The 22489-nt window shown below is 41.4% G+C and overlaps 1 protein-coding gene across 3 annotated transcripts in view; it reads left to right on the top strand.

Moving 5' to 3' along the window:
* Nucleotides 1-22489, top strand: part of USP22 (ubiquitin specific peptidase 22) — a 95820-nt gene that overhangs the window by 52364 nt on the left and 20967 nt on the right. For all 3 annotated transcript variants that reach the window (XM_027900284.1, XM_027900283.1, XM_027900285.1), the window contains one exon: nucleotides 17700-17869. In XM_027900284.1, coding sequence (XP_027756085.1) covers nucleotides 17700-17869 — 170 coding nt within the window. The remainder of the gene's footprint in view (nucleotides 1-17699; nucleotides 17870-22489) is intronic.

Raw genomic sequence — 22489 nt, 5'->3', positions numbered from 1 at the left:
TATACAGCTGCAGGATCCTTTGTCTCTCATCAGCACCATGAATTAAAACTGAAGAATACTCAGACATGAGATGAATATCTTATGATTTTTCTACTTAAGGGACAATTTGAAACCCATTGAAAAGAAGGAACTTGTTGTTCATATCCTCAAAAAAAATGAAACCCCAAACAAAAAAATTTAACAGATACCCATAAATTTTGCTTGGTTCTCTTTTAAAATGCCATGTGTTTTCATCTCATAGATGCTTTTCCATCTCATAGGAGCTTTTTCCAGCTGGTGAAAAGATAGCACAGGTAACTTCCCTTGGATCACTATTTTACCACTGAGCAAATTGCTCTTGAAATGAAAACTCACACCAGGCACTGCTGCAGGCTGTGGAAACTGTGCTGATTCCTACCTTTTGGGATATAAAGGGCTGCTCCCAGTGTTGCTTGTAAGCATCTTCAGAGTGACTTGGAACACGCTGTTAACCAAGTGGAAACGTGGAGCTGTCCTACAGGCAAAAAGCCACGATGAAAAATCCTTGTAGTGTGGATTTTATGTGGGGCATTTCATGTTCTGATGTCCCAACAGACTGGAAATTTTATGGAGCTTCTGTATTTCAGGGCACTCGAGAAGAGTGTAGGGTCTGCTCCGACCATAAATATGCTCTGTGGTAGCAACGCCAGCTCAAGACATTCTCAGACCTTGTCCTACCCCAGACATTACCATGCTGATTTTTTTCATTGTGCTGCCTCAGCTGTTTTCAGGTGAACCAGAATAAGCTGAAGGGATGGCAAACTGTGGGGAAAGCAGAAATTTTTTAAGTTATTTTGTATTTCTCTCAGCAGCAGGACTGAATCCTGCCCTAGACTATTCAATTCATAGAGAAATTCTATCCATAGAAATGCTCATCTTAACTTTGGAATGAAGCTGATGTTTCAAGCATCCCATAAACACCAAAGCTTTTAGATGGAAAAATTAGATAAGACTTAACTAATTGTTAACCTACAATCTAACAGTGTAAAAGAAAAATCTAATTTCTTCAGTCTCCTCCTGCCTGTGAAGTGGCTGCCCTCAGCAAGGGAGGGAAGCCACCAAGCTCCAAATTCACAAGCAAATCCTTTGTTACAGGGTTGAACCAGAGAGTGATACGATATCTTTGGGGAACTATTTTCCAAGCTCATCTTGCTCTGCTGTCTTTAATACCCCCAGCAGATCCGTTCTCCTGGGTACATCAAGAATTAGCTTGGGATCAGCTGGTCTCTGATTAGCATATGAAGTGAGTTTGTGGCTAAAGATGGATATATTAACAATAGGAAGAATTAGACTCCCAATGCACGTGGGTAATTAGCAGGAGCCACCTGGGATTCCCATTTGCAGTGTTGCAAAAAGGCAGAGGAGGTGGGGGACAGTCTTTTCCAGGAGACTGAGCAAATCCTCTTCAGGAGGAGTGATGGGGTGGGGAGAGGTGGCAGAGCCAGAACTGCCTGGGAGTAGCAGGTGGGTTTTGCAGCTGCAACGCTGAGCAGCCTGGTGGGACAAAGAGCAGCACAAGTGGAATAAATATTGCAGCAGAACTCCTGTGTAAAGGTGGCAAGGGAAGAGGAACGGTGGCCTGGAAAATATTTCTGGTTCTCTAGACAAGGTACCCAGGAGCATTTTTGCTTTTCTGACTTGGGGGTGTTGAAGGCTGCATTAGTACTTGGGTGTTTTTGTGAATGTACCAGCTTTTGGGTGTACTTTTTCTACTTGAGTGGTACCTAAGGTAGCTCAAGTGGAAAAGTGGAATGAAAAAATGGCTTGGTGCAGCACCATACTTCAGCTGTAGCTTTAAATTTAAATTATTGATTTGTAAGCAGTAATACTTGAATATTTGAAGTCATGACTGCATGAAGTGCACCTTGATTAGAAATCTCTTTGATTCTTGAATTCTTTTAGACTGCTGTGTGACGAAGGAAAAGAAAACCACCTTTAAGACTACTCAGGTGAATGTTTCTTCTGTGACTATTTTCTATGTACCTTCATAATTGGAATGGTTGTCTGGTTGGAGAAGTGTTTCCTGAAAGGTTAAAATAGTAAAATCAGAAAATTGCACTCTTTGTTCAGGGAGATCCTTCTGTTCCTGTTTTTAACTTTGTCATGAGCTCTGACCATTGGGCTGAGTTGTATAATATTTTTCCTAGGTCTAAAATTGATCATGAAAATAAATTTTAAAAGCTCTTTCCTCCCAAAGCTCCCAGGGAATTCTAAGAAAAATTAGAAAGGCCTGTATATTTTAAGAAATCTAAAACATAAACCATGATTTAGTCGTGGAGTTTTGTAGAAACTTACTATCAGAAAGTCTTGTTGGACTTTCTAAGCTTAGCTCTTTACCAGTATAAAATATAAAGTTTTTTTCTGCAAAAGGCTTTTTGAGAAGAAATTCCATGTTGAATGTTTCAGTTGCCTTTTTGTGTATTGACTGTCTGAGAGTTTGTCACCTGGTTTTCCAAGGCTGGTGCCAGGAAAGAATTTGCATCACTGCAGTAATGTCACTGTTTGTGGTTTATCTCCGCAGCACTTGATCGAGTTATCTGTGATTTAATTGCTCCTGAGTAGGACTGGGGACATCCCGGTTATCAGTGAAGTCCCTGCAGTTTTCCTGCTTGGATGAAGCAAACTTTTGTTGTAGAAACTTTTGTTAGAGAAAAGTCAGTCAGGTTACCTTCCCATCTGAAGAGTTTACTAATTAACAGCACTTCCTGAGAATGCCTGACCCCAGGCCAGCTTCACTGAGGAACAAGGGGGGTTCTGCTCTTATTATCTCAATATCTGTTTGAATTTTAGGTCCCCTTTCAGAAAGAACATGAGCTGATGTCACTCAGTGTCTGAGTTGTCCTGTTGATGTTTTCATTCCATGTCGTGGTTTTGCAGGGCCATACTCTCTAATGATCATTGAGAACCAAACTGTAAAAAGCCTTTCGGATGAGAGCAGTGAGAATTTACCATGTTTCACTCTCTCATCCTCCCGTCTTGATGCTGCTCTTCAAGCAAAGGCACTGGCACTGTACTGCTCTCTATACCTGCTGCAACCAGGACAGGCTTCCTTCCATCAGCAGACAACAGGATGGATTTTCTCTTCACCCTTTTGTTTGCTTCCCTTTGATTCCAGCCCTGTGGTCTCAGCCTCTCCTGGGCACTCAGGTTGGTTACAGAGTCTGCTCAGTTCCTGAATTTGGCAGAAAATATGTTGCATTTTTTATTTTGGTGGGTTTTGCAAGAGCTACGTTCTCCCGTGTCACTGCGCTCCACAGAGGTTCTGACACGTACACAAAGCTGTAAGGCTTAAAATTAGAAAAAGCCAGAAAGTCAAACACAAACCAAACTTCTCAGGCTTTTAGCATCCCATGGGAAGAAGGTAAATTCTTTCGGCAGCTGAAACTTGCAGGGCATGTATTTCAGCTTGTAAAGATTAGTGAAAGAAGGATTCAGATTCCCTTGACAAAGAACTTCTCCCTCAAGGGTTTTAGTCCTGCTGTCAAGTTAAAATGCCCAAACAAGTTGAAGGATAAACCAGTTAACAGCTTTTCTCCAGGGGGTATCAGGCATTAGTAGTGGGATAGCTTGGAAAATAAATTTACATATTCAAGGAAATCGTGGCTACTTCCAGCCCTGGTTAGGCCTCGTGGCATTCTAGGGTTGATCTTCTTGCCGTACCATCTGGATTGTTGGAGAAGCCACCAGAGTAACTTGTGTAGATCAGGACTGTTCTTAACAGCTCTTACAAATACCATGCTTTGGGATTGTGGGGTTGTTCTTTCTCAGCATCTATGTACAGAATAAATCCTTTGTCTTGATTGCAGTAAAAAATAACAAAATACCAAAGCAATTTTGAGGAGAAGTTACCTGGAAGCTTGAGGTTGGTGGCAGGTTGGCACTGGAAACTGCTTTTGCAGTGGTACATTAAATGTGTTCTGGAGGAGATTCTCGGGTTCAGGGTCTGCTTGATGGTTTAGTTTGTGTGGAATAAATTTAGTTTAATATAGAATAGCAAACTGAGTAGAACCTTTGGGTGTATTTGCTGTCTGAGGAGGAGTGGGTTTTCATACAATTTTAGAATTCTTAAAAAAAAAACAAACCATAAAAATTTTTGACTGTAAAGTTTGTTTTGCATGTTTTATTAGTGGGGAAATAAGACCAAAGAGAGATACCAAAATATAGGCCCGTGTGTGTAGCTGCAGTAATATGAAAATACTGCAGATGAAGAATTGTTGACATAAGCATCAAAGTTTGTGAAGCTGGAATTCCAATCTCCAGGGATATTTACCTCAGCTAAAACCCCTGCAGACTGTACGAAGTTAAAACCACTTGTATGTGAAATAAGCAGATTGCAGCTGAATTTTTCTGTTATGCTGGAAATTTGCCATTCCTGTTCCTTGCGTAGAAAATACTTTTAATTCTGTAACTCTAGGTGGCTCTTGGGGATTGGAGGCAGAGGAAGATACGCTGTGTGAGTTTGCACAATGTGGAATTCCTTAGAGGACGAGGTCCTTGATCCAGGGCTTGGATCACGTTCCAAACTTCTAATTCAAACCTGGTTTTCCTCCTCTGGACTTCTTAGAAGTGGATCCCTGGTTGTTACTGAACCAGACACGTTTTTTTGGTTTAAAGACAGTGTTTCAATTTGACTTTCCTAAAGTGTGTCCTGCACTTCTTCAGGTGAAATTTCGTCACTTGGATCCAGTTGGGTAAAAGCACCGAAAAAAAGCCCCTTTTCCCTCATAGCTGCTGATTTCATGTGTGAAATGTTTGCTGACTCAATTATTTGATTTACCTCTCTCTCCAGTGGTAGTTTTTTTTTCCCTGTGCTGTGCTTTCTTCACTAAGTCGTTATATAACTTCAGTATGCAATGAGAAAAGTGGCCTTTTAATGGAAAATGCACTTGGTGTCAGTGACTTTGTCAGCTTCTGCTTGAACAGGTTTTTATGGAAATGGGAGGGTTTTTTTAATTGAGGAAAACCCAACAGCAATAGCCAGAATTTGATTCTGGGCCTCTGAGCAAGATACCTTATTTGGAATTTGGTTGTTTCAAACCAAAGAAAATGTAACAGGGCATTTCTTTAAATTAGTGCATAACTGACTTCAAAAATAATCCCAGCAGTGAATGCTCACAGGAAAGCAGAGGGGCTAAAAGTGCTCAGCTTCCTGCGTGTGCTGGAACAAGATGCAGACCTTGCCCTCCTTCAGCAGCAAACCCTGAGCTGGGCAGGTCTGTCACCTTTTGTCTTGACCACACCATGCCAAGCTGTAGGATGTTGCCCTTTTTGCCCATGTCACGTGGGGATCCTGCAAAACACAGAGCCTTTCTTGGAGAGGGTGTTTTCCTTGTGCAGTGGTGCAGCCAATGCAAAGTTACTTTCGTAATCTCTGAATCAAGAGCCTGATAAGGAAGTTCAGAATTAGCCTTTGTGGCTGCACTGGTTATAGTTTGACATGTGCCTGTTGTCTTGTTGCAGACAGAGACGCGTCCTTAGCATGAGAAGGTTTGTTTTCTTCTGTTAAAAAAATCACAAACTCATGGATTGGTTTGGTTTGGTTTGGTTTGGAAGGGACCTTAAAGCTCATCTCATTCCAGCCCCTGCCATGGGCAGGGACACCTTCCACTAGCCCAGGTTGCTCCAAGTCCCACCCAACCTGGCCTTGGACACTTCCAGGGCTGGGGCAGCCACAGCTTCTCTGGGCAACAATCCAAAAGAAACTTTGATTAACCACTGTATTTTAACCTGATTAACTCGGTGTCACCACAGCGAGCGTGGCATTTTCAACAAGGCCAGCCATCCCCATCTCAGTTTTGTTCTTTTGTGGATCACTTTTGGATTATATTTACTCTGACCTTCCATTCTGCTCTCCCGGATCTGCTTCCAGAGTTGGGTTTGTGTGGACAGAAGGTAGATACAGTATATACTGAAAGCAGGAATATGCATAAACAGCATGTGGCACGGTTTGTGTGTTGTGGATTGTTGGACGAGCTCCGTGCCAGTTCATCAACAATAATTTGTGCATATTAATATATTTGGATGCATTTAATTTCACTGGCAGTTAGCCTGCTCCTTAAGTTATTAATTTGTGAAATCTGTTTTGAGGAAGGGGGAAAACTTGTCGGCAGCATATGGTGTGATATTGGGGGGAAAGGACGGCAGCGGGTGTGAATTTTATTTTGTCAGTTTGGTGGGAGTACCTCTTGTTCCTTACGGGTGCCATCTGCACAGGGCTCTCGCTGCAAGCCTTGTGCTTCTGTGCAGAGCACGCAAGAGCTCACTGAGCTTTTAAGTTTGGCTGCTTTGGGGGAGGGAAAAGAGAATATTTTATTCCGTGCCACCTTTTGAAGTATTTTATTTTGTATAAAGGGGCTTCTTTTGCTATTTGAAAACACCTTGGAAGGGTCTGCAGGTTACCTGGCTTTTAAAGGCCGGTGTCACAACGCTCCAGATCGATCATTCAGGTGCTTTGACAAACACAGTTCCTGGTTTTTGCCTGCTACTGTTATTTTTTTGATGTTCGGTGTCTTCTGTCTGTTCTCCTTGACCTTCCAGCAGTTACGAGATTAATCATTGTTTTCATGCTCTGGTTCTTAGGACTTTAATGTCCTGAACTTTGCTTTGTGTAGGGTGTGTGAGACAGGGCAGCTCCTGATTTGGTAACCTGATTGCTTTAGGAGCTTCTCCATAACTTTATCCACCTTGAAATTCATTCAGCTCTGTGTATCTGAGTGATTGATCAGCACCAGAGTTGTGAGGGCTCTGTTTTCACTGGCAGTGAAGGCATTTTGTGCATAAAGCTGTGTGTGATACCTCATGGTGTGTTTTCTGCTGTGCCTGTTTCCTGAGCTCTTGACGTGGCTGACGTTTCCCCATCTCTAGTTGAGGGAGTCCCTGCCCATGGTAGGGGTTGGAACTTGGTGATCTTTAAGGTCCCTTCCAACCCAAACCATTCCAGGATTCTATGAGATTCTGTCCTTCTCCTCCAGCCAATTGATCTTTATACATTACAGGGATCAGATAATGCTTTGATATTTAATAATCGATGTGATCATGTCCAGTGCCACGTATAAAAGATGTTTTCTGCTCTTGCTTGTTCTGAAAACCTGAGCTCCAGACTGTGTGTGTGCATTCCCCAGTGTTCACTCACTGCTCAGGTTTCCTGACAGAGTTGGAGCACAAGTTGAAGCACAACAGGCAGAATTTCTTCAGTGGGTCTTGATACACCAAGATGCGAATTCAGAGGAGTTTGGTACAAGTTCTGCTGCAGAACTTAATGTCTTTTTCAGCCTTTCTCATTTCAGCTGAGAGAATCAAAAAGAGAAATGCTTGCTGTGGATGATTACATGCTGTATAGCTCTGGGTTTGAGAACGTGCTGCATTGGTTTCTTGAGACACTTGAGAGAGAGAGAGAAAAACAATTTAGCGATGCAGATGGTCAGTGAAAATGCTGAAATGTGAAATTACAGTTATAAAACCTGACACTTTTTCATGATCTTGAAGGAAAAAGGCCTTTATTTGCAGAGTACTCTTGGGTCCTTCTCTTGGGAGTTGACTTACCAAAATGTTGAAAATGATTCTTATGCTATGCAGAGATCCTGCTTAAATTCCCCTTTCCCTCTCCCCCACATTTATTTTAAACTTAAACTTGCTGTGGGAGACAGTAAATTCACATAGATAGAGGAAACCAGTGATACCCCAGTATCTTCTGCAAGTTGTCTCCTCCCTTATTTTAGGAGCTTTTGTAAAGCTATTGCTGTTTGAGGTATTACATTTATTGTAATTCAGAAGCTCTGACACTGCAAGTAGAGGAGCTTATCTGTGGATTTTATTGTGTATTCAGTTTTGATATTGTTGCAGTTCTTCAACTCTGCCTTACTTTGTTTACATAGATGAGTCTGGAACACTTCAGAATACAAGAACATCAGAGGATTTTGCAGGATCTCATTGCTGAAGAGTTCTAAGAACAATTCAGGGAAACATTTGTCAGGAATAATATAGGTAGTGTTAATTTTGCTTTGAGGTAGAAGGTTAGACCAGGTGACTTCTCAAGATCTTCTGTGACTGTTTCTGTGATTTTAGTGGAAGATTCAACATACTTTTCAGTGGTTTGGTCAAAACTCCTCACTTTTGTTCTGGAAGCATGTTTTTTAATTTAAATTCAGAGGGAATAGACACTTGTAGTCCCTTGTATTTCTTGAAACAGATCCTCTATTTACATGGGCCATATGAAAAATTAACCTTAAGAGGTTTGTTTGTTTGTATTGCCAGATATTTTAGGAATGCTGATTCATTTTTACCAGGCTGAGGGTGTGCACAAAGGAGCCAATTACCACCAAATCAGAAGGAGGAAAACTTAAAGGACATCAAGTGCTCCTGCCTCATCTGTGTGCTTGGTCTTAACCCAAGTGTGCAGCCACTGCAAAGTAATGAGAAGCTGTAACCTCACAGCCTGGTTTACTGTGCCCACACCGTTCCAGGAGATCACTTTGCCTTGTTTGAAGTGCTCTGAGCATGGAGAAAAAGACATAAAAATAAGCCTAACTGGTCAGCACTCCCCCAGGAATCAGAGGGACACGGTGCTGGCACATCACTGAACACACACACAGCACTCCCAGGTAAATGAAATCATAAGGACTGTGCCCTAAGGCAAAGAATGGAAACTCCTCTGGGCTTGGAATGGCTCCTGTTTTGGCATCATTAGTTTGGGAATTGGCTCAAAGATGTACATGCTGTAAGTAGAGTATAGAGAGTACTTTGTGTGTCTGGCACACTCTGTACGCTCAGGAGTCGTCGTCTGGCTCAGGGGTTTGTTTCATCTGTGCAGTAATAGTGTAAAATGATACACTTTTTTCTGTTTGATCATACTCTGGGTAACTTATTTGATCTGTTTTGCTCCAAGGATGTCACTTTCCCTCAGGTTCTTCCAACAATTACGTGTCCAAGTAGGATGTGTGGAAAGGCTCAGCTGTTGCTCTGTGGAAGGATCTCTAGTAAAGCCACCTTTGCTACTCATTGCTTTGAGATGTCATTTGCCTCCTAAATCTGGTAAAAATAAGCCTTTCTTGAGTCTCTCTTCCATTTGTTGCTGGTTATTTCTGTGTCATTACTAGAAATTCTCTGTTTAAATAAGCTACAAACATGGATTTCCTATGCTGAACCCTTGGTCCAGTGTTACGCAGTTGGTTTTAACTGAAGGTGCAGCACAACACAGGGGCCCTGCTGAGCTCCAGAATTGATTCATAACACACTTGAGAGCTGCAAACTGAGATTTTTCTTGACACACACTGGCAGGTTTGACACCAAGGAAAATGAACTGAAATGACACCAAGGAAATGAACTGAAATACCAGATCCAGGCGATCTCTCAGCGTTATCCTGTGACTCTTTCTTGCATTACTCAGTGGAGTGGATGGTGCATTGAGCCACAAGTGCAAAAGCTCATACAGAATCCTTATGTAGCTTAAAAAATGGCATTTTAGAAGAATTAGCAGCCCCTCACTGTGGCAGCAGCTGTTACCTGTTCTCCATCCCTTCCGAAGGGGCAGCAGGGTGGGTAGTTTTGTGTTCCACAGGATAGAGGCATTAGAGCCACACCTGCTTCACTGCCCAGCCTGTGGCTTTTGGGTACCTGCATGCTCTTGGAGTTTGTTACAGGCCAGGGGAGGAGGGGGGGCTGTTTCTGAGAGAGAGTTCCTGCAGTTCTGTCACTGTCTGTCTGTCCTGACCCGTGGTGAGCTGTGTGAACCTGCTCAGAGGGTCAGGGAGTCATCCCTGTGTGCAAGCAATGAGCTCATCCCCTCAAGGTGAGGCTGCTTTCTCTGTCAGACAGGCAGAGTGAACTGGTTCACTGTGGACTTGGCATCAGATGGAAATGTCCTGACCTTCCTGCTCCTGTCTGAGCTGCCCATGTGGTTTGGGTCAGTAATATTGGTCTGACTATGTGAGCAGTCCCGGGGTGTAAAAGTGGAAGAGGTGTCACACACCCCTCCTGAGTCAGGGTCACAGAGCTGCTTTTGGAACCCCTCCAACAACTGGGAGTCCCAGACTCCCTTGTTGCAATGTTTTCTAACTGTGAGACAATTATATTTAATACCTAATTAAATTTTACTTCTTGTGAGCTCTGTCTTTTTTTATTATAGCTTTGGTAGGTCACAAGAGTTAATTACAGTCCTCTTTGCTGTGGCCTGTAACATACTTGAAATTTGTCAGCCGGGCTCTTCCTCCACCAGCATTATCTGGTTTTAATTAATTAACTCAACCAGTGGGTTCTTCAGTTGTTTCTCCAGTCTCAAATATTAACCCCATGCAAATTTTCATTCGTGTTCTTGATTTCTCCCCAGTTTGCACAGATTTCTTTTTAAAATGGGTGCTCAATTCCAGACATCCTCCAGCTGAGGTTTACCTGTCACCAGAGCAGAAGAATGACCTCCAGGCCTTCTCACATTCCTGTTTAAGTTTCAAAATGCTGTTTGTCTCTGAACCACAGCTCAAGATTAAGTTGTCCAGGCTGAGCTGCTGTAGCCATTGCTCTTTATTTTGTGTTTGTCCACTTAATTTTTCTTGTTTCCTACTTCACAATTGTTTTTATTGAATTTAATTGATTTCAGATAGTTTCTCCCCTTTAACAAGTTGCTCTTGAATTATTGCTTTGTCTTCCAATTACATTTGCTCTGTCTTGATGTGGTTTGTCTCTTCTCTAAGTGTGTGTTGTGTGATGTCACCGAGCCATTGTATAAAAATAGTGACTGTAATCAATTCCCTGTTAACTAACAGGAGTGGGGACAAACAAAATGCTGGGAAAAACATCACTGGTGTCTCAGTAAGTGTTGTTGTTTTCACTGTGGATGAACTAGATCCTCCTCATGGACATGCTAGAAAATGTGTTCATCTCTGCTGCTGAACTGCTACAAACATCCTTGTGCATTTATCCTGACAACCCAGTGTGTGTAGGTTACTGGTAACTTTTCATGGATTTATGAATATTTTAATGGAGAAAAAGAACAAGATCATTGGCTTTTGAATGGCAATCCCAACACAACATAAAGGATAAATCTGGAAAGTCTCCTGTGAATGCTGAGGTCACTCCAGAACTGCCCAGTTTCACACAAATATGCCAGAAACTACAAAAAAAAAAAAAAAAAAAAAGACTTCCAAGTTTCCATTTGAATCTGAATAAAGTACTTGAACATGCTTTTAAGTGTTGGATTTAAGTCAAAACACTTAAGGTGAGATTTTTCTTACAGACAGCAAAACTGGGAAATATGAACTGACGTGTTGTTTTGGAATTTTTTGAACCACTTTAAAATCTGAAGGGTGGGGGATTAACTCTATTTTAGAAAAGCAAAAACCATTGTTGGTCAGGAGTGAGTACCTTATGAAAAACAAGCATCTAGTTAAGGTTCCAGTGTGCATTCAGTGCATGGACTATATTTCCCCTTTTTTGTTTGTTTTGGTGGGGTTTATTTTGTTTTGAGTAGTCACTTAACCAGCTCTAAAGCAAATTTGTGCTGAGTCATTTCTTCAGATGGACTGACCAACCCGTGTTTGCCTCAGGGTAAAGTTGTGTTAATAGTTAAACAGGTCAGTAATGAGGATGAATTCCACTTACTCTGCACAGCAGTGACATACCAAGAGTGAGAACTTTGGGGGTTGATGATTCATCCATATAAATAGTCCTTGTCTTCTGGTGCTGGTGATACACACAGGAGGAATAATGACTATATTTTCTGTTTCTTTCCACAGTTCATGGTTTTGCTATATATGTGTGCCATATTCTTCCCTCCTGTGTAGCAGCTTCTGTAGCTGGACTCCAGGATTGCAACTGGAAACAAACTCCAGGACAGTTTCCTTTTGTGCACATAAGCAAATTTTTTTTGCTGTTGAGCAATCTGTTACTTCAGTTGTAATGGAAAAAAAAAATTTGGTGATCCAGAGTCCTTATGCTTGAAATCAGAAAGTTAAAGATGGGTTTTCATTCAGAATGCAAATATTTATTTTTCTATGATTTTTTTTTTCTTCCAGAAAGTCCTTTCTGATGTCATTGCCTTTCTGCTACGTAGGGGTTGCTAAACTCGTAGTTTTGGTGCAGTGCATAATTCAGTGTGTCTAAAATAGTCCTATAATTTATTTTCTCTCTGTTAGAGGAGTTGTTCCTCATAGTCTTATGCTGGCTGGTTCTTTTCTCAGTCTTTCCCATATTACCAGGGCTTCTGAATGGAAGGGGCTGGCTTTTATTTGGCTCTTGTCAGTGCCAAATGAAAATATTTGTGAAAATGAGAAAAAGGAATCCAGATTTGTATGACAATATTACCTAAATTCAATGTTCCCTGTCATCCTCCCAAAACTTCAGGATTCAGTCGTCTGTGAACACATAAACATGATATTTCAGAGGTATTTTTAGGTAATGGAATGATACAGTGAAATATTTATATTAATATATAAGATACATAGAATATAAGATATACAGAAAATTTGAAAATTTATCACAGATCTCTTCTTATAAGCTAAAAAATGCTACTCTAGAACTCTGTTCTTACTTCTGACTTTGCTTAAAAGTCAGGAAGAGCAGAAGAGTGAGTGAAACTCTGCAGGTTGTGCCTGTTGGTGATGGAGTAGCTTGGGGGGTGGGAGCTACAGCTCAGGAGAGGTGGTTTGGTTCAGAAGGGATTTACAGTGATTCAAACAGCAGTGACTGACCTGGCAGCCCTGAACAGCTGAAGAGGAGTCAAGTCAGAAGAATAAACACATTTTCATTCCTTTAACTGCGTTGTTTTAGTCTAGTCTTCCAAAGCCACATATTTATTTTCCCTTCTTACTCCCTTTTCCTGTTTAGTGAGGAGTTTTTCCTCCCCCCTCCTGGATCATTTTCATTTTTATGGTAGATTGCATATTCTGTGTTTGCTGGAGGTAGATATGTTGAATTGTTCCGTTAGTTTTTAAGATATCGTGGCTGGAATGTTTTCATTTAATTTGGCTGTGGCAAAAGTTTTTGTAGCTTTTTCTTAAACTGTTGTCAAAATAATTTCGTACCTCAGTGTGTTATCAGGAAGTTTGTAAAAAGTGTTCTGTAAAAAAATCTCTGAAAAAAACCTATTCTAATGCAGCAACTGAGTATTCCCACTTCTGCAGTTACTGTGGGTTTTAGCCTCTGAGAAAGGATGCTCAGCTGAGGTTGTGTGGAAATAAATTCCCCAAAACTGCATGGTTGGGGTTTTTTTGATCTCACGTGATCAGTGGTGCCACAGAACGTGATGCATTTTCCTCTGTGGACTTGTAATTCCACATATCTGCACACTGCTGCTTTCTGAAATGAGTATTTTTGCATTATTATTTCAAAAGGGATTATCTTTTCAGAATAATTGCTGTCACTAACCCCATTAGCAAAGCTGCTGCTCCTGGTGTGCAGGTGGAACAGAAGTGTCTTGTACTGACTGGGCCAGTGTTTGTAACAGATCCATTCTGGTCGTGTGTGGTGTGTTCTGCACCTGAAACTTGAGAGCTGAGGGGGAGTTTGGGTTTAGTTTTAGATGCTAGGAAGTAGGGCAGTCCTCCCTTGAAATACATTTTCAGAAAGATGCTCTTAGATGCTGTTGCCAATTCCTGTTGGATGAACATAGGATGGGAACCCAAAATTATTCCAGAAATCATCATTGCTCTGCTACACTGTTTGCTTGCAAGGGTTATGTTGAACTCTCTCTAAATATTTCAGTGAGCTCTTCCTCAGCTTGCACTGACTTGTGATACTGTCTGATGGAGCTGCAGGGAAACATCAACACCAGATGGGGGACTGGGAGGACTGAGGGTAGGAGACAAAAATTGCTCTAAGGTGTTGCCAACCTGTCCTTAATGTATAAAGGATCTCAGTCTGGCTGTGCTTCAGTGCATCTGAATGATCTCCTGATTGTCTCACCAAGGTGAATTATACACTGACCAATGTTCCTGCTTCCAGAACCTTCATTCAAATAAATCCCAGGTTTCTACATTTGTTCAGACTGGTTTGTTTGGTGTCTTTCCTACCCCAGCACAAAGCCTGGGTTTAGAGACAAACAGAACCTCTCCCAGGAGGGCAGGATTGGATTTACTGTATCTTGTATTCATGTGTGGTCCTCTCCTTTCCCTGCTTCCCCACCTTTAATAGCTGTACAGTTGCATTTCACAGAGAAGTGGAATTTCCTTATCTTGTCTTGGATTTTTCATCTCTCCTGCGTGGGTGGACTGGCAGAACCAGAGTTCTGGATCTCCCCGTGTCCCAACAAGCCTTGTTACCCAGTCCTGCAGATCTGTTGCTTTGAGCACTGGGAAAAACAGAACCATTACTGGAAGAAGATGGAAGAACTGAAGCTGACCAAGGTAAGCCAGCTGCTTAGAACCCAGTCTTGAGACTAAATGTCCAAAGCATTTCCCAGGTGGATCTCCCTGTGCTCAGGGCATTGCAGAAGTAGATTTCTTGCTTGTGTGCTTAAACCCTGCCAGCCCAGCTTGTGACAGGACCACAGCAGTGCCAGCCCAGCTTGTGACAGGACCACAGCAGTGGTTGTACTCCCTATGTTATGATTAAAGGATATTTTCTTTTTTTATGGTTATACCACATTATGACAATTTTGTCTTGACAGCAACACTAATTTATTCCAATATTTACATTTGCATCAGCAAGGTTCAGAAGTAAAACTGCTTTTCTGTTAACTGTTTCCCACAAGGACACACATCTGCGTGCAGAATATGTTAAGAATCTCACTGGTTCCTTTTGCTCATTTCAGGAACAGTTTGTGAGAAGCAGAAATAAAGATAATGCTATGAAGCACAGCAGAACTTGACACAATACCAGAGCTTTATTATTACTAGAGATTGGATCCTGTTGGCAATCCTTAGACAGTCACTCCTCTCTACAAATATTGTCCACTGATTAGATGCTGGTGGAGACCACTGTTGGTTCTGGCAGAAGTGAACTGGGAGGTTTTGGCACACTTTTTTTCTGTTAATTTATGTGACCCACATGTTGCAACGCTTGACTATTGCAGCTGAGCATTGCCAGGCTTTATTAATGGGCAGGGAATAGGTGTGGCAGGCACAAATCTTTAAAATTCTTAATGTATTATTGACCAGAGTGCTGGATAGGCTTACATTTTTAGCTGGTTTTCTTTCCAGTAAAACTGATTTTCCCCCATAAAAGTTAAGCACAACAGGATGTGTTGGTCTGAGTTGTGTAGATTAAAGCACATCACGTTTTGATGTTTTCCAATATGCTGCAATTAGTTACACAGTACCTGGGCTGTAGTTCAGTGCCTTATACCAGTTTAATTTCAAACATCAGTTTGAGACAGTGTAGCAGCTGCAGTCATTGCTCCCACCAGGATAAGACTGATGAGTGCTCCTTTTGCCTTTTTTTCCCTTTTCAACCAAGTAAGTCCTCGTGTTTTGCTACAAATCAGCACTCTGATTTTTATGAGGGTTTGGGGTATTCACGTTTCAGCCTTGTCTGTTTTGCAGGTTGCTTTGTCTCGGTTCACTCAAGTGAAGTCACAGCACATGAATCACTCCATTTAGATCCATGAAAAACTGACACCAAGCAAGCGGAGTAATCCCAAGAGCCTTCTGAGTTTGACACCTGTAACTTGGTCTTCTGATGGCAACTTTGAGGAAGATTTGATTCTTGTGGTCACAGGGAAAGACGGTCCAGCCACAGGCATGTAATAAATGATGCTTAATAAATGATTCCAAAAAGCTGCCTTTATGTGTTTGCTTTTGTGACTGCTCTATTAGCCACCAAAAAAGAAAAGTTCTGGGGTGAATGTCTGGATTTACTGCTGGTTTTCCACTAGTTTTCTGTGCTCAGCAGGCTGACTTTGAAATCTGGTTCTAACCAGAGGGAGAAATAGGGAGAGACTCTTCTGCTTCCCAAAATACCCTGCATGTGAGGGAGCCTTCCAGCCTTCTGTGTGCACAGCCTGTGATTTAAATAAAACCAGTCAATTTTAAATGGCAAAAAAAAAAGAAAAAAAGCCAAACCAGGGGAGAGGTAGGCAAGAGGTACCAAGCAAACATTTCTCCACTTGCACAGCACGAACACCCTCCTGTTGTGACGTTGTTTGCAGAGACCAGACTGGGCACTGAAATAGGATTGTGTACCAAGCTGAAGCCTCACACCGTATTTCAAGCTGCTCCAACAAATTAACTATTTAACACTCTGCTAATGTTGTGCACACACTTATTGCCTCCCAGCATGAAAATAAAGCAAATAATTGCAATAAGCTTGTGCCCAGTAGAAGTCACTGTGATATGATGACAGGCTTTGTCCTGAGAGTAAACAGAAGGAACAGAAAGGAAGCTGTTGGGAGGAGGTTGATGTTGTGTTAGATCAGGAAAAAAAATTTAGGAGTGCTCTGTGTCCGTGCCTTCAGCTCAGCGAGCGGTTCAAGCTGATGTAGTGCTGATTCTCCTCGGTAACGTAGCAACTGGACCACACCTCCTCCTGCTGCAGGATGCTAAAGAGCCCTTTGAGCACTATCTGCTGTACTGCAAGGGAACTGCACCAGTTCTAATTGCCACAGCACTGCCAGCTGATAATTATTTTTCCCCCCCTTGAAACAAGGAAATTCTTCATTCTCTGTCAAGCAATCCTGGTTTTTTATTTCGATGTTTCTGTAGTAACCCTATTTATATTGCAGGAGAGGACTGTGTTAATTTTAAATCAATGCCAGAATTGTATCTCTTGGTGCATTTTATGTCATTTCAAAGTAAGTTTTTGATTAGAAATAAGCATTCTTGTCCACCTGATGCTCTTCTCATGTAGCACTCCTGTATGGTATGATGTTAACATTTTGGAAGAATACTCAAGGATTTGAGCATGTTTTTCTTCTCACTTAGACTTTGCAAATGACTGAAAAGCTTTCCCTACTCCTAACCTCTCTTCTGTTGTGCAACAAAGAGCTTTCCTTTAAGCATCTTGGTTTCCAAGCACAAGAAATCGTCTCTGGGCATTACTGAACATTGACTTAAGGTGTGATGAATCCTCTTATGCCAACTTGAATTTTTTGATATCTGCTGTAGATTAATGTTTAAAGTATGGAGTTAGTGTTGTTCAGAGTTTTCTCTTTTGAGGTTGTTTTGTTCCCAATCTTGGGGTTTATACAAAAAAAAAAAAAGATCTAAGTCTGCATCGGATGTCACGGCCTGACTCGGTTTGTCAGGGCTGTTCCCTTTGCTGCCTGTCATAGAAAGATGATTATTGCATTATAATACTCTCAAAAACCTTATTCTGGCTTCGTGACCTGCATGAGGGAAAGCCTTTTTCAACCATCTGAAAACTTACTTATTGATTTATTCAAATGTAATGTTTTCTTACTGGAGTGACTTGCCAGCTGTTGTCATTGCACTGGAGTATCAGCTCGGGGAGGGACATGTTTTGGTAACGTGTGGCAAAACTGCCACTGCAAAATTAATGCTATTGGTGGTGTTGTACTTGGGGGTTTCCTTCTTTCTGAGAATTTAAGAAACAAATCCTAATGTAGTTCAGAAAGCTTCTGCAGCTCCTCGTGACTTGAGTACAACAAAACCAATACCCTCCCTAAACCGGCGTAAAACTGTACTTGGAGCTGCGCACCTACAGCAATGCTGTGAAAACTGTATAAAAATGCAAATACACCGTTTTGTTGCCTGGATAATGCTTATGCATCCCCTCCCCCTCTTATGTCTTTATAGGTCTACGAGGGCTAATCAATCTTGGGAACACATGTTTTATGAACTGTATTGTCCAGGCACTTACCCACACTCCACTGCTGCGAGATTTCTTCCTCTCCGACAGGCACAAATGTGAAATGCAAAGCCCCAGCTCATGTCTGGTCTGTGAAATGTCTACGCTCTTTCAGGAGGTGAGTGTTGTTTGCCACAAAGCATCACCTCTCCTTCCCCCGACAGGAATGGTGTTCTGTTTGCAAATAATAAAGGGAATGCCAGTCCTTGTTTCCCCTCGAGGTGCAGCAAAACGGAGCAGTAAAGATTGAGACCCTACTGTCAGTAATACCCAGCTGCTGAAAAGGGAACTAATGGCCTTTAATGGCCTATTCTGAAGTCACCCCTGTTTAGGCAAAGGTGGTTTTGGAAATAATTACAGTCCTGCCCGCCCTTCTGAGACTGATCTGCGAGTCTTTAGTCTTAAAGTCGAATGTGTGCTTTAATTAAAGGTGCAAGTTGTAACTGGAAAATATGTCACGGGCTCTTTGGGTGATAATGGAAGGGAGAATAAAGCAGTGGTTTATAGCCTTGTGGTTTAAGGCACTGCATTATGTAGGTCTGTATGAATATTTTAAAGATCTCGATTCAGTGCTTTCTCACAGGCAGAAACATCTTTGCTGTCACCTCTTCCATGCAAAGCCAGTAATGGCCAGGAAGGAGATGCAGAAAAGTGAATGGGTTGCTGTAATTTGTGTCTTCCCTGTACAAGCTGCTCTCCTTTCCCACCCAGGGGACTGGCTTTGCAGTGTGCTTTTTTCTGTAGGTCTGGTCTGTGCTGTATGAGACAGGCACAGGCTTTTCCTTAATAAATAGTCCAAGAGCTTTATTAACTCTCTTAATTCCACGTTAGCAACGTAAGGATTGTGGCTACGTGTGGGCTTCTAGGTTTAAAATGTCTTTAAAAACAAACATTCAGTTCTGTGCCTTTCCCTCAGTGATAGATCTGCTTTATTGGTAAGTAAAAATAAAACCAACCAAAAAAAAAAAACCCCAAAATCAAATGCTGTAGTAGGTGTTGTCATGGAGTATTTAGGATTCTGGAGCTGTTTGTACACAGAGCAGGTTTTCTGTGTATGTGCTGTCATGGAAGTTTGTTCTAACAACCTAAACCAACCTAAAATAGCTTTACCTTTATTTTGTGATTTTCAATTTGTTTTTTACTCCTGTGCCTTTTTCACCAGAGATGATTCTTTTTTGGTCACTGCAGGTGAGTTAAACACACATGGGGAAGGTAAAGCCCCCCCTTAGTTGTTTGAGTAGAAAGTTCTTTTCTGCTCATACTCAGCACTACAGGGAATTTGCAACATTTCACACTGCTTATCAGTCACGAGTTGCATGTTTTATATCTTATTTTTTGTTCTGTTTTTCAGTTGTTCCCGAGTCTGTCAGGAAAGGAGGTAAAAACAAAAGGCAGGCAGACCAATAGGTAGCAGCTGCAGGATTATTGAAAACAGATGTGCAGTTAAATGGGGAAATACCACAATGCCAAGATAAAAAAAATCAGTTCTGGTATAGAAATACCAGTTTCTATACACTGTTAATATGGAAACCTATTTGCTTATTTAAAAAAAAAAAAAAGGAACTATTATAATCTTGATATCCTTTCATCAAGTTGTGATATAAGGCCTCATGCTGATGAGAATCACCACACTCTGTTTACACACATGCCTTTCTAAAAAATCCCTTGGGAAAGGGGAAATGAGTGTTACATTACAGATTGAGGGGCTGGAGGAAAGATCAAGACTCTCTAGGTAATGATTTTTGTTTCCATTTTGGTGTGTGGAGCCCCCTTGGTGGCCTAGGATGGCTTTGTTACTGCGAGCATGGAACAAAGAACAGGCTCTTGTCCAAAATGGGGCTTAAATGCAGTATTTGCATTTGTTTCAGTTGTAATCGAGTTTAATTTCACACAGGACTTTGGGAAGCTCAGCCTTCATATTTTCCCCAATCGAAATTCATGCCTACATTTGTATTAATTCCAATAATTAATGTTGTGCAACACGAGGGGCTATGGATGAGGGAACAGCCATATCTGTGATACCAGACTGTGGAGACAGCACCAACATAAGCCCTTATTTCATGTTAAATGCTGCAGCCCTGTGCTGTGGGAGGACACAAAAAGTGACTCAGAGTTTACTCCTCACAAGCAAAGCTTTAGGATCTGCAACCAACTTGGTATATTTTAACTCTCAAGCAGTGAATACCTTGTTGTGTTTATGGCTCTGTTGTAAAATTCTGTTCCCAGTGAGTTTTAATTTCTCCCCATTCAGAATTAAAGTGAAAATCCTGCGTTTTTTTGGAGCAGACCTCTCGTGTCCCAGCCCTTTGCAGCAGCTGTGGTGAAGATTCCTGTGCTGCCTTTGCAGAGCTGAGGTCTGAGTGAAGCGAAGCAAACCATGGGAGATCTCAGCGCTCTGGTTGAGAATTCCTTTGTAATTGAATTACTGGGGAAACTTTCATTCAGGTTCTGTCTTGTTCCTACGTAGCTTTCCCACTGGGATTAGCTGTGTGGTTATCCCAAGGCATCTTACCCAGGGACAAACAACCAGGGCAAGGGTTAACTTCATCTCCCCTCCACCCTTCTTTTCTGAAGGTGTGATCTTAGGCAAATGGAATGCCAGGGGCTCTGGTGAGTGCCTGAGTGAGAGCTCTCCAGGACAAAAAGTAACATTAAGTAAAGCTTTTACTCTACCCAAATAAGCAAGTTTTGCTCTTTTGCTTCTGAAACAGAAAATGCTCGTCCCTCTTTTTTTTGTGTTTAAGATCATGTAATTATATAGGTTGAGTGATTTCTCTGTGACAAACAGGGAGCTACAGACTTCTTCCACCTTGAAGTAGGTTGGTGGTGAGTAAGGAGGATCAGATGGTTCTCAGGACTGAGGTGTTTTTTTTTCCTAGTGGCTTTTCTTGCAAATTTGCCAAGCATTGACCTCTGTTTGTTTTCCAATTATCTGACTGCATCAATTAACATTCTCATTTGTGCTACTTGAAACCTGTTTCTCAATAGAACCATGACATGACTTACACTGCATAAGAAAAGGAATGAGAAGGATTTGGGAAAAACAGATAGTGGTGAAACTGGATGGAGGGAAGATAGAACCCACAGAATCCTTCATTGAGCCTTTGGGCTGAAAGGGTTTGTGCACTCCTTTTTACCTGCTGGTATTTGTGTTTTAGTTTTGCTCCACCAATGAAAATTCATTTCGGGATGGCCCACACCCTATGGTTTATCTAAATCCTTTCCAAAATGACCACTCAGGAAATAGGATTAGTAGATCTGTATCTCTGCATGCTCTGTGACTGGAATAGCAAGAATACCTGGGATAAGGCAGAATGCATCCACTCAAAGGTGGAAAGAACAAACCTTTCTTTTTCCCCCATCATTACTCATCCTCCTGAGCCTATCACAGTGCACAGCACAACTACAGGAAGAGTTGAGAAGTGAGGACAAAAAGGGAAACTAATAACATGATTTATGGCTTTGATATCTGAAGGCGGCGCTGGTGAAGCGGCTTATTTATAAAATAAGTTTCAAAAAGGTACAAGAGGGGGGAAAAATGTAGTTAAGGCTCTTTACATAGTCAGAGGCCTTGCATTTTGTCATGGAAAATACAGAGTTTGTGCTGATTTGGTAAAACCCTTTCTCTGAAGCAAGTGTAGAACATGCAGAGTTCATGCAAGAAAAATTGGTTTTCTGAACTCCTTGAACCTCCCTGGGAAAGCTCCAGAAGGTGTTCTCTTGTTCTGAAAGGTGCATGGGTTACCCCCTCCCCTCATCCCCTGTAAATTGCCAGAATGTTTAAAGTCTTAATTGAGAACCAGTTTCCAAGAGGAGCTTTTAACTTCTCAAATTGGACTGGAACCTGGTACAGGATTTCTGCCTATAAATTCTTAATTACAGAGCTCAGAGACTGTTTAGTTGATACATATGCAGGATAAATCAAATTTATCTCTTTATTCACATAATTGGGAAACTTCTGTGCATGTTTTTGGCAGGAGGAGGAGGAAGGAGTACAGATGTGTATGATGGGGTTTTTTGTTTTTAAATCTTTCTGGTGCCTATGTGTTTCTGGTAACAGTGATGCAAATTACAAAGCTTAGAATCTTCTAAATCCCATATAGATTCTTCTTTTTAGAACCCAAGAGCAAGTGTTTTAAGTGGAAAAACAAAACTACTGTTACTTGGGCTGTGTGGAAGAATGAAAGCTTTGAATCCTGGTTTAGCTTTTCCACACCCCCCCCTCCCCTTTTTTTTTCCTGGAACAGCAAATAAACAGTATATTCCCCAGCACTTTCAAATTGCTCAAACTAGTTCTCTCCAATATAAACAAACCCATACTGCAGAATCGAAAACAAATCTAAACAAAAAAAATTATGTTTCAATTATTTGGAACAGTTGTGCCACTGAAGTGTTTTAGATGTGACTTGCAAATGCATCATTATTTGTATTTGCACACCTTGCTGAAGAGGTTGGTATAACAGTGATGGAACAAGACTTTTACATGGACTTTTTCCCTTTTTGTGGATTGGAACAGCTCTGATAGGCTGCTCTTCCCAGCAGCAAGGAAATGACAGAAATGGGATGGATTTTTTTTTTTTCAATACATTCCAGCTAAAATATTGCTGCTGAATGTGCTCAGATTCTTTTGTTTCATTTTACATTCATTGGAGCAGTGAAGCTTTCCCCCAGCCCATGTTTTTACCAGGTGGGTTCCTCATTTCTGTATGATAACAGTTAATAATTCGATAAAGCTCCT

The sequence above is a fragment of the Empidonax traillii genome, unplaced genomic scaffold (genome assembly GCF_003031625.1).
Source record: "Empidonax traillii isolate 1590-97213 ecotype Southwest subspecies unplaced genomic scaffold, ASM303162v1 scaffold717:size860381, whole genome shotgun sequence".
Taxonomy (NCBI): Eukaryota; Metazoa; Chordata; class Aves; order Passeriformes; family Tyrannidae; genus Empidonax; species Empidonax traillii.
The sequence above is the reverse complement of the archived record's forward strand: the minus strand, read 5'-3'. Positions and strand labels throughout refer to the sequence as shown.